At 59.8% G+C, this 11,479-nt stretch overlaps 1 protein-coding gene across 1 annotated transcript; it reads left to right on the top strand.

Annotated features, from left to right (window-relative positions):
- The first annotated feature begins 2,444 nt into the window (after positions 1–2,444).
- SPATA20 (spermatogenesis associated 20) lies at positions 2,445–9,773 on the top strand. Its single transcript, XM_012789782.3, has 16 exons — positions 2,445–2,611; positions 2,718–2,897; positions 2,995–3,059; positions 3,215–3,369; positions 3,451–3,594; positions 3,695–3,896; positions 4,382–4,512; positions 4,611–4,715; positions 4,869–4,943; positions 5,043–5,252; positions 5,331–5,523; positions 5,825–5,993; positions 6,269–6,480; positions 8,191–8,390; positions 9,181–9,261; positions 9,418–9,773. Exons 1-16 carry the CDS (start codon positions 2,535–2,537, stop codon positions 9,586–9,588), a joined length of 2,370 nt encoding a protein of 789 aa, XP_012645236.1. The 5' UTR covers positions 2,445–2,534; the 3' UTR covers positions 9,589–9,773.
- Positions 9,774–11,479: the final 1,706 nt, after the last annotated feature.

The following is an 11,479-nucleotide window of genomic DNA, read 5'->3' as shown; positions in this document are numbered from 1 at the left end:
TGGGTTTCCCCTCTGTACGCTGGCTGGTCCCCGCCTGTGTCTTTCTCAGGCTCACTCAAGCCCAGACCTGAGTCCTCTTCTCTGCTCGCTGCACTCTCCCCAGTGAACTCTCCGCACCCCCATCCAAATCCCTCTCTCCTGACAGCCTGTCCTCTGCGCTCCATGCCTTGTCATCTCTGCCTCCCTGTGCACATACTAGAAGGCGCCTCAAACCAACGTGAACCTCATGAAGCCCCCCTCTCTTCAGGGAATGGCCCCACCTGCAATCAGCCTGGACACCCCCCTCTTCCTCACTGCCAGTCCTGACCATGCTTCCTCCTCCTGACCTCCAGCCCACCGCCTTCTGTGTATCTCTGCCCGCCATCTGCCCTGGGTGCTGCTATGACCTCCTACCTGCCCCTGCTCCACGCTTGCCCCTTTCTCCATTGAGCTCCAGTGGGATCTTTCCAAAATGCAGACCCAACCAGGTCACTCTCCTGACTAAAGCCCTTCAGCAACTTCCTTCTGCTCTCATCAAAAATCCCCTTCTAACTGGGTGAGGTGGCTCATGCCTATAACCCCTGCACTTCGAGAGGCCGAGGTGGGAGGATCAGTTGAGGCCAGGAGTTCCAGACCTGCCTGGGCAATGCGGGGAGACCACAGCTCTCTAGTTTAAAAATCCCCTCTGACAGCTCACAAGTCCTTCCGAGACCTGGCCCCTGCCTTCCTCCTCAACCTCCTAACCTCATCTACTGCCTGTCTTCCTTCCTGCAGTTCCTCAGCCCTGATTCACTGACATTCCACAGGGCCTTTGCACATACTCTTCCTTCTGACTCCTTCCCCACCCATTCCCATGTTCCAACTCCCCTCCTATCATTCTCTGTAGCTACTACACAAATGTGATTTCCTCAGGGAGGCTGTCATCCCTTGGCCCTTCCAGCAGATCATGTCCATTGTTATGTTATACCCACCCATGGCACTTGTCACAGTGGGTGGCTGTATATTCATTTGTATGGTGTTGGGTTAGCTTCTGCCACTCTCAACAGACTGCGGGTCACATGGGTGCAGGAACCTTGTCTCTCTCTGCTCACCACTGTACACCCCAGGGCCTTGCAGAGTGGTTGGCAGCCGACAATAAATATTGGCTGAATGTAGCAAATGAGGCAAGTGTGCAAAGTGTACTTAGGACATAAAACTGGCTCGCAGTTGTTATTCAGGGATGGCTTCCGGGGTGGGTGGGATTTGAGCAGGGCCTTGAGATAGGGCTGTGCAAGCCAAAGCCTGCTAGCTCGTCCACCTGCACAAGGCATGCCTTTGGCTCCAGCCTCGTTTCTCCTTTGTAAAATGGACAAGGATTGGACAAAATGAGCTAGGGCTCTGGCACTGCCTGTCCCTAGCATCCCGCAGCCTTTCCTATTCCCATCAGGAGGGATGTCCTCCCGAAGGCAGGGGTTTAATCCGGTTGAACCCAGCCGAGTTTCACGCGCACACTCGCAAGCGCGGGCTGTCTGGTCTGCAATTTCGCACTCTGCCACCGGGCGGCGCTCGGAGACCAGCCACTCAGCCCCGATCCGTGGCGACGACCCGCCCGCGGCTCTGTCGGGGCCCGGCCCGCCCTTCGCAGCCTCCTGCCCTCCCTTCCTGTCCGCGGCGTCCCGGCCCACCGCCCGCAGCAGCCATGCTGGGCGCGCGGGTCTGGCTGAGCCGCGGCCTTCTGCTGGGCGGAGCTGGGCCGGGCCTCGCCGCGAGCCGCAGGTACGGGCGGGCGAGCGGGCCGCGGGGGCGCGCCCTGCGCCTGCGGGGCCCCGTGGCTGGTCTTCCCAGAGTGGTCTCGGTGCCTGCCTGGACCACCCCTGCATGCTTGGTCCTCGCCCCACCCCGCCTCCGGTCTACTCCCGCGGCCTGACCCCTGCAGGAAGGTCCTCCTCCCCCCATCCATGCCGCTGCAAGGCTGGCTTCCCAAGGACTGTTCTGACACTGCCTCCGGGAAGCCTTCCTTACACCCAATGCTGGCCCCAGGGCCATTCTCCAACAGCACCCTGTGTCCCGTCACTGTCCTTCATTGCTGCACGGGCCTGTCATTATTTAGGTCTGCCCGGCAGCGCCAGCCTCCCAGCCACTCTCCCAGGCCGAACTCCCTGAGGTCAGGGCCTGTTTTGGGTTCCCTAGGTGTCCTGGTGTCTAGCACAGGACCTGGCCCTGCAGAAGTGCCCAGCAGGTGGCCGTTGAGTGAGGGAAACTCTATGTCTGTCTTCCTCTGGTTGTCCCCCACCTGGTTCAGTCCCAGACCCTACTATTCTTAACCTGTGCAGCCACCAGCAGTGGGCAGCCTTCCTGCCAGGTCTCCCTCCCTGCCAGGTCTCCCTCCCAGGCCTGCCATAGAAACGCCTCCATGCAGCCCCACCCCCCACCCAGGGAGGGGCCCAGTTAGGGGGAAAGAATGGAGCCCCCAGGACCATTCTGCCTATTGTGACCCGCCCCCACTTCACAGTCATTCTTCCCAAGGCCGGGGGGCCGAGAGGTTGGGGGAGACTTATCTGGCAGGGAGCCCCCAAATGAGCCACCTCTCCTCACCCCCCCCAAAACACAAGGGGGAGCACAAAGGCCACAGTCTCCCCCGTGGCTCAGAAAGGTGGGTTCTAAGGGGGGCTGGGGGCTGGGTGGGGTGTGGTGGGAACCAGGGTCCTGGCAGAGGTTGGGGGAGGCCTTGGACCCATGTGACCCACCGGCCTCACCAGGGGTAGCTCCTCCCGGGACAAGGACCGGAGTGCGTCGGTCAGTAGTTCAGGGCCCATGCCTGCGGGAGGAAAGGGAAGCCGGCCCAGCTGTCCCCCGTCCGCGCCCCAGAAGACCCCCAACCGCCTGATTAATGAGAAGTCACCGTACCTCCTACAACATGCCTACAATCCCGTGGACTGGTACGTGCTCTCCCAGTGCCCTCCCAAAGCAGCTGGGGTCCCGGGCTCGCCCTCGACCCCCAGGTCTGCTGAGTGATGCCCCACTTGCCATGTCTAGGTACCCCTGGGGACAGGAAGCCTTCGACAAGGCCAGGAAAGAAAACAAACCAATTTTCCTTTCAGGTAATGCACTCGCATTCCCTGGGCTGGGGGAGGGTCCTCTGGGCCCCGGGGGCTCCCAGGAGACTGAAGGTCGGGACCTGTCCCGGGTAGTTGGGGCCCCTCGGCTGGCCCCCAGCCCATCACTGGCCCCCGACCTCCCCCCGGCCCCCTTCCAGTGGGGTACTCCACCTGCCACTGGTGCCACATGATGGAGGAGGAGTCCTTCCAGAACGAGGAGATCGGCCGCCTGCTCAGCGAGGACTTTGTCTGTGTGAAGGTCGACCGCGAGGAGCGGCCCGACGTGGACAAGGTGTACATGACGTTCGTGCAGGTGAGCGGTCTTCCCTCTCGGGTGTGTGTGCTGCTCGCGCTCGGGGCGCGGCTCCCGTCACGCCTGCCCTCTCTCCCCCAGGCCACCAGCAGTGGTGGGGGCTGGCCCATGAACGTGTGGCTGACCCCCAACCTCCAGCCCTTTGTCGGGGGCACCTACTTCCCTCCCGAGGATGGCTTGACCCGAGTAGGCTTCCACACAGTGTTGCTGAGAATACGGGACCAGGTGGGTGTGCAAGGGAGGGAGTTGGGGACCTGGGCGAGGGACGAGGGGACCAGGGCCCCCACCCCAAGCTGACCCCCAGCTGTGCCCCCACCTCCCAAAGTGGAAACAGAACAAGAACACGCTGCTAGAAAACAGCCAGCGTGTCACAACCACCCTGCTGGCCCGGTCGGAGATCAGCACGGGTGACCGCCAGCTGCCGCCCTCTGCGGCCACCATGAACAGCCGCTGCTTCCAGCAGTTGGATGAGGGCTATGACGAGGAGTATGGTGGCTTTGCAGAGGCCCCCAAGTTTCCGACACCAGGTCAGTGTCCCCTTGCCCACCTTACCCCGAGCCTGACCTTCTGATTCTTGTCCTGGTCAATGATCTTCTGACCCCTGTCTTGGTCCTGAGCCTCCTGTCCTCCTGACCAGTGACCTCCTTATCCCTAGCCAGTCAGTAACAACCTAACTTCTGGTCTTTGCTGTGACCCTGTGACCTTGACCTAGATAATGTCCTTCTGACTCTTGGTCATTGACTTCGTTCTTGTGACCCTGGTTTGGCTAATGACTTTCTGGGCTCTGGTCTGGTCAGCAGCTTTCTGGTCCTCTGTGTGTGAGCCAATGATATTCTGACCTCTGGCTTGGGCAGTGACGTTCTGTCTTCTGGGTTGACCGTTGACCTCCCAACTCCCAGCCTGTGCAGAGACTGGCTGTTGGGTGAACTCCTAGCCCCGACCTGGCCAGAGGCATCCTGACCACCAGGTTGTGCACCCTGTTCTCTCACCCGTGTGTTCTTGGTCCCCACAGTGATCCTGAACTTCCTGTTCTCCTACTGGCTCAGCCATCGAGTGACCCCGGACGGCTCTCGGGCCCAGCAGATGGCCTTGCACACCCTGAAAATGATGGCCAACGGGGGTATCCGAGACCATGTGGGGCAGGTGAGGGGGCGGCGGGTGTTCCCTGGAGGGGCGGTGGGAGGTGGTGGGTGAGGCAGAGGCTGGGATCAGCCTCCAGCCCCACGTCCCACCTGGCACAGGGCTTTCACCGCTACTCCACGGACCGCCAGTGGCACATCCCACACTTTGAGAAGATGCTCTATGACCAGGCACAGCTCGCGGTGGCCTATTCGCAGGCCTTCCAGGTGCCTGGGGATCCCACTTAGTCTAAACCCCTCATTCCCTTGCTTATACCCAGTCTTCCCTCGCCATCGTCCTGGGAGAATGTCACCCCACCCCCACGTCCCTAGGCCGCCCCAGTGACCTCCATTTACAGCCTCCTCTGTTCCCCTCCTCAGATCTCTGGTGATGAATTCTACTCTGATGTTGCCAAAGGCATCCTGCAGTACGTGTCTCGGAACCTGACCCACCGGGTGTGTGTCCACTGAGGCAGGCGGGCCTGGCAGCAGGGGGAGTGGGTTGGGGCCGCCCCTGCCCTTTAGGCTGGGGCCAGCAACTCTCCCTCCCCACAGTCTGGAGGCTTCTACTGTGCGGAGGACGCAGACTCGCCCCCAGAGCGGAACATGCGTCCCAGAGAGGGTGCCTTCTATGTGTGGACGGTCAAGGAGATCCAGCAGCTCCTGCCTGACCCTGTGCCGGGGGCCACCGAGCCTCTGACCTCCGGCCAGCTCCTCATGAAGCACTACGGGCTCACGGAGGCCGGCAACATCGGCTCCACTCAGGTGAGGGCTTCTGGGGACACGAGAGGGGCCAGAGCCCGCCCAGCCTGTGGGCGCCCCGACAAAGGCTGTTTTCCGCAGGACTCCAAGGGGGAGCTGCAGGGCCAGAACGTGCTGACTGTCCGGTACTCGCTGGAGCTGACCGCTGCCCGCTTCGGCTTGGACGTGGAGGCCGTGCGGACCCTGCTCAACGCGGGGCTGGAGAAGCTCTCCCAGGCCCGGAAACACCGGCCCAAGCCCCACCTAGACAACAAGATGCTGGCCGCCTGGAACGGTGGGACGGCCCGGCTGAGGCCCTTTTTGTCTGTTAGGCACCTGCCAAATGCTAATGCTTCCTTTCGTAGGTTTATTATCCTCAAATCTGCAAAGGAGCAGACAGGCTTAGAGAGCTTTAGTGATCTGCCCAAGGTCACACCCAAGGGCCAGGAACGCTGACCTGCCTGGCTCTGGGGCCCAAGCTGTCTGTGCACCACCCCACTGCTCCGGAGAGGTGTCCGGGGCCTGAGGTGTCGGGGTGGCCATGCCTGGAGGGCCCTGGCCAGCTTCTTACCACCACTGGTCTCTTTTGTCTCCAGGCCTGATGGTGTCCGGCTATGCTGTGACCGGGGCTGTCCTGGGCCTAGACAAGCTGGTCAACTGTGCCACCAATGGTGCCAAGTTCCTGAAGCGGCACATGTTTGATGTGGCCAGTGGCCGCCTCATGCGGACCTGCTACAGCGGCTCAGGGGGGACTGTGGAGCACAGGTGGGGAGCTGGGCAGACTGTGGGGTGGGGGTGGCTAGTCTCCCTGCATGTCCCTACCTGACCTCCCCTCCAGTGGGCTCCAGTGCTGGCTCTGCGGGTGCCTGCTGTGAGCTCGCATCCTCCCTGGCCCCATTTACTCATCTGGAAAATGAAGGCACCTACCCACGAGGGGCCATTTGGAGGGTAAATGAACAAATGCATGAAAAGGGCCCCCTCTGTGAAAGGCCCTCGCTGCTGTGCCTGTCCTCAGCCCCTCCCTTGTTGCCTGTCCCCAGCAATCCACCCTGCTGGGGCTTCCTGGAGGACTACGCTTTCGTGGTGCGGGGCCTGCTGGACCTGTACGAGGCCTCACAGGAGAGCTCGTGGCTCGAGTGGGCGCTGCGGCTGCAGGACACGCAGGACAGGCTCTTCTGGGACGCCAAGGGTGGCGGCTACTTCTGCAGTGAAGCTGAGCTCGGGGCTGGCCTGCCCCTGCGTCTGAAGGATGGTCAGTGGGGGTGTGGGGCTGGCCCAGAGTCCTGGCCCTAGCCAGGGCTTGGCTTTCCCTTAGGGAGGTGTAAGTGCAGTGTGGCGGGAAGAGCTGGCGTGGGCAGGAGCCTCTGGCTGCATGTCTCTGCTACTTATTAACCATGTGACTTGGGCTGGTCTTGCATTTCTGAGTTTTGGTTTCTTTTTTTTTTTTTTTTTTTTGAGACAGAGTCTCGCTATGTTGCCCAGGCTAGAGTGAGTGCCATGGCGTCAGCCTAGCTCACAGCAACCTCAAACTCCTGGCTCAAGCAATCCTCCTGCCTCAGCCTCCCAAGTAGCTGGGACTACAGGCATTCGCCACCATGCCCGGCTAATTTTTTATATATATTAGTTGGCCAATTAATTTCTTTCTATTTATAGTAGAGACGGGGTCTCGCTCTTGCTCAGGCTGGTTTCGAACTCCTGACCTCGAGCAATCCGCCCGCCTCGGCCTCCCAGAGAGCTAGGATTACAGGCGTGAGCCACCGCGCCCGGCCTGAGTTTTGGTTTCTTAATAGGCAAAATGGAGCTAACGTTGGCACTACATTACAGGATTGGTGTGAAGACTCATTTAGCCGTTCTGTGAACACACTTGGCACAGTGACTGGCACTGTGGATTCAGACATTAAGCAAGGCTGACTTGGTCCCTGCCCTCAGGAAGCTTACAGTACAATCTGGGAGACAACTATGTCATAGACAGCAATAATGCAAAAATGCATGCACCAGCATGTAGTTAAAATTGTGCTATGTGCCCTGGACAAGTAGGAGCTTCTACCATGTACCTGTCCCCCGATCACCCCTGTGCCTTGTCTGTGGTTAATGGTCTCTCTCCCCCCACTCATTTTAGCTCTTCAAAGAGCAGGACTTTCTGTCTCTGCTCTGTCCCCGAGGTCTGTCCTGGCACATAGCAGGTGCTCGATAAATGTTAGCTGAGTGAATGAAAGGGCCTTGGGAAAGAAGTACAGAGGGGCCCACCTTGGCCTGGGAGAGATCGGATTGTACCTGTGACAGGTGCCATTTAACCAAGATCTGGAGGGCAAGAGGGGCCATGTGGTCGCAGACAGGTGGGGAGGGAGTTCAGGCAGGGGGGCAGCACGAGAGGTGGGAGGGGGGCAGAGTGCAGGCGGGGGGGGGGGGGTACTGTCGAGGTGGGTGGGGCAAGGAGATTTTAAGCAGCTTGTGACCTGCTCTGACCAATGGCGGAAAAGGGATGGGGCAGGGCAGCAGGCAGACCCTTAGGAGGCCACCAGTGGTGTTCAGCCCAGGCAGGCATGGGCGGAGCTCCGATGATGCTAGAGGGACGAGATGGGGAGAGGTGGTGGGATTGGGACCTGTTCTGGCCATAGTCCCAGCAGGAATCATGGATGGATTAGAAGTGGAGGAAGAGGGAGAGGAAGGGGGTGAGGGTGAAACCACTCTGGCTCGAGCAGCTGGCTGGTTGGACAAAGTTCTCAGTGAGGTGGAACCCGGGGCCCAGGAGTGGGCCTGGCACACATGGAGTTGGGGACGTGGGTGAGAGGGCGAAGCATCAGTAGCTGCAGGGGCTGGTCTTCAACTCTTAGACCCCGGGGCAGGATGGAGCAGTATGGGCAGGGCCTCTTCTCTGTGCCCCTCCCCCAGGGGCCCTGGACACAAAGCTGGGGCTGGATCCTGAGACCCAGTGACCTTCCCTTCCCTCCACCCCCTGCAGACCAGGATGGCGCAGAGCCCAGCGGCAATTCCGTGTCGGCCCACAACCTGCTTCGGCTGCACGGCTTCACGGGCCACAAGGATTGGATGGACAAGTGCGTGTGCCTGTTGACCGCCTTCTCAGAGCGCATGCGTCGTGTCCCGGTGGCACTGCCCGAGATGGTCCGCACCCTCTCAGCCCATCAGCAGACCCTCAAGCAGGTGAGGGGTGCGGGCACTGGGGCTGGGCCCCCGGCTAGGAGGGCAGCTGGGGCTACAGTGCGGGCTGCCCCGGAGCTCAGGGGCGTGTGAGGCAGGTCTCTGCTATCTGCGGCGGGGTGACTGTGGGTCTAAGGAGACAGACCTGTGAGTGTCTGTCGCTGGGGCTGTCGGAGTAGTACGGGGGGTGGGGGGCAGGAGATGAGCTAAATATGGGTCCCTGGTGGCTGGTGGAGTCTTTCTCTGTGTGTCTCTGTGTACCAGTGTAATCGTTTCTGTCCCTATTGTGCTATTGGTTTGTGTGCCCCTGGAGGTGTGTGTCTGTGTACCTGCTGTGGGGGGCGTGCTGGTGTGAGTGTTTGCCTGTCTGCAGGGCTGCCTGCTTGCCTTTGCATGTGTGCCTCTGTGTCTGCCCACGTGTGTGTGTGTGCGTGTGCGTGTCTGGAGGGGCTTGTGTGGTATCTGCCTCCCCGTGGGCATCTGCTGTGTGCATTTGTGACTACTGTGTGTGTCTCTGGATCTATGTGTTGTGGGTCTTCTGCGTGTGTCTTCCTGTGTCTGTTTCTGCCACTACGCATGACTTTGCCTCTTTGTTTATCCTCGTGTGTGTGTGTTTTCCCACTTGCCTAGCATTAAATCTGATGCGGCCCCCTGGCAGTTGAGATGAGTCCCCATTCCTTCTTAGGGATACGGGTGGCCGAGGGAGGAGGGAGGAGGATGGGGAAGCCCTGGCAAGTCTGAGGCTCAGACCCTCCATCATCTGACACCGGAGTGACCTTTCTATTCCGGCCAGATCGTCATCTGTGGAGACCGCCAGGCCAAGGACACCAAAGCTCTGGTGCAGTGCGTCCATTCTATGTACATCCCGAACAAGGTGCCTGTCCCTGTGGGCCCCACCCCAACTCCCCCAAGCTGCCCTCTCCCTTCCTTGGTGCCCCAACATCTGTCCCCACTGAAGGCTTGGGGGGAGGTAACCTTCCAGTGAACCTTGAGCCCCCAGGTGATCCTTTATGCTCTGCTGCTGCCCTAGGTGCTGATTCTGGCTGATGGGGACCCCTCGAGCTTTATGTCCCGCCAGCTGCCCTTCCTGAGTACCCTTCGACGGCTAGAAGACCGGGCCACTGCCTATGTGTGTGAGAATCAAGCCTGCTCCCTGCCCGTCACTGAGCCCTGCGAGTTACGCAAACTACTACATCAGTGAAGCCCCCTTGGGTTGGGGCAGAAGGTAGAGTTTCCCAAACAACCAGTGACTTTAGGCCCTCAAGGACTCTGCAGAACCTGTGGCCATCCCTGGGCACTCTGCCACCAGGTGATCCCGGCCATCCTCACTGCCTCCCCGTGGGCACCCGCTCAACCTCAAATAAATCAAACAGCGTCCCGCGGTAACCTCAGGAGCTCAGCCTCACTTGTGAGGGAGGGAGCCAGCAGCCCAGCCCCCGTCTGGGAGTCCCCAGCTGACCCCTCTGTTTCCTCCTTCACCTCCAGAGGTCACCAGGCTGACCCTGTCCCCATCTATGGCCTTTGCAGCCTGGGTGAAACTATGGTCAGGGGACTAAAATGAAGCACAAATGACCAAAGGTGGGCTTGGGGGTGTGGACTGGCCTGGGCGGGGAAAGCCCAGTCCTCACCCCCAGGAGATGCTAAGAAGGGGACCTGCCGCCCCTCTCCATTGTCTCCTTGTCTTGAGCCAGGGAAGGGGTAGGAGATACTTTATATTTCACAGAATGGTGATATTTGCACATGCCCTGGTGCACTGCAGGAAGTGCTGTCATCAGGACTAAGACATTTCTTTGGGGATATCCATGTAGCCCCCTCCACACCAAGATGGAAGCATGGCCTCCCTGCAGGAGGTCACATTGTCTATCCCTCTGCTGCCATACAAGCTGGTCTGGGGAAAGAGTTCTCTTTCATTTGGAGCATCTGTTGGGTTACAAGTCCTTCCCCAAATCTATCTGAGTCCTTCTTGCTGCAGAGAAAGCCAGGGCCTTCCTGTGACCTCCTCCTGCCTGCTCATGTTGGGAGATGCTCTTGAGTCCCATCCTTGGCACATACATCTTCGCCGGCTCCAGAAACCCCATCTAGCTTCCACAGGGCTGTGTGTGGTTGGGAAGCATGTTTTCAGAAGGGCTGGTATGGAGTGTTGAGGCTGATGGGAGGGTAGCTGCCCCCTGGGGCCTTGAGGGGTATGCTGAGCCCCGGGCATCCTCATAGCCCCCCAACCAAGCAGCACAGCCAATAGAGGCTGCTGGAGACAAGGAGCAGCCAGATGGGGCCACTGCCTGGGGGAATGTCAGCAATGGGGAGGAGTGCAGCAGGAAGGAGCAGGGGACTGGATGGAGTCACTCCCTGCACGTGGTCACCTGCAGCCACACATGAGCACCAGGACCAGAGTCAGCTGGGCAGCCAGACCCTTGGTGCAAGCCACCAGCCCATCTGGAGGGGATTAGAACTCCGGCCAACGAGGTCAGCTGGCCCCATTCTAGCTGGAGCCCACTCAGCCTCCCCAGGAAGCCAGAGGGCTGGGCAAGTGGAGCCGGGCCTGGGAGGCGGCAGGGAGGGAGGATGGAGTGTGGTGAAGCACAGGTGGCCTTTTTGGCAGCCCCAGTCCTGGCTTTGGAATAGTCTGGGCAATTTACCAAGCCCTCTTGCCACTGTCATCCCGTTGACCCTCATGAATGAGCTGGCGAGGCGGCAGGTACTTTCATCCTCGTACTGGTAGATGAAATTGGAGGCCCAGAGAGGGTAAGAGACTGCCTTGTGACTCCTCAGCACTTCTGGTTCCCTCTGGGGCCTTCAGGGTACAGTAATGACCCCCAAGGTTTCCCCTTCCCCAGGATGCCCGGGCACAGCTGTGAAGGTGGGTGCACTTGGTGTCTTCCTTCCGTCCAGTCTGCTCTGCGGCTGGGCACGCACATGACAATGGGATTCTGTAAATGGGTTCAGAAGAAGGAGTTACTGCCTTGAAGGGTTGGTTTTCCCAGGAGGCCATGAATTTCTAAAGAGGGCAGGGCTGAACATAAATTTTGCTCAGATGTGGGATTTTAAAAGTCCCTGCAGCCTCCCTTCCCCTTTGGTGCCTGTCCCTCTTGGGT

The sequence above is a fragment of the Microcebus murinus genome, chromosome 18 (genome assembly GCF_040939455.1).
Source record: "Microcebus murinus isolate Inina chromosome 18, M.murinus_Inina_mat1.0, whole genome shotgun sequence".
In the NCBI taxonomy this organism is placed as follows: Eukaryota; Metazoa; Chordata; class Mammalia; order Primates; family Cheirogaleidae; genus Microcebus; species Microcebus murinus.
Note: the sequence above shows the minus strand (reverse complement) of the source record. Positions and strands in the feature narration are given on the sequence as shown.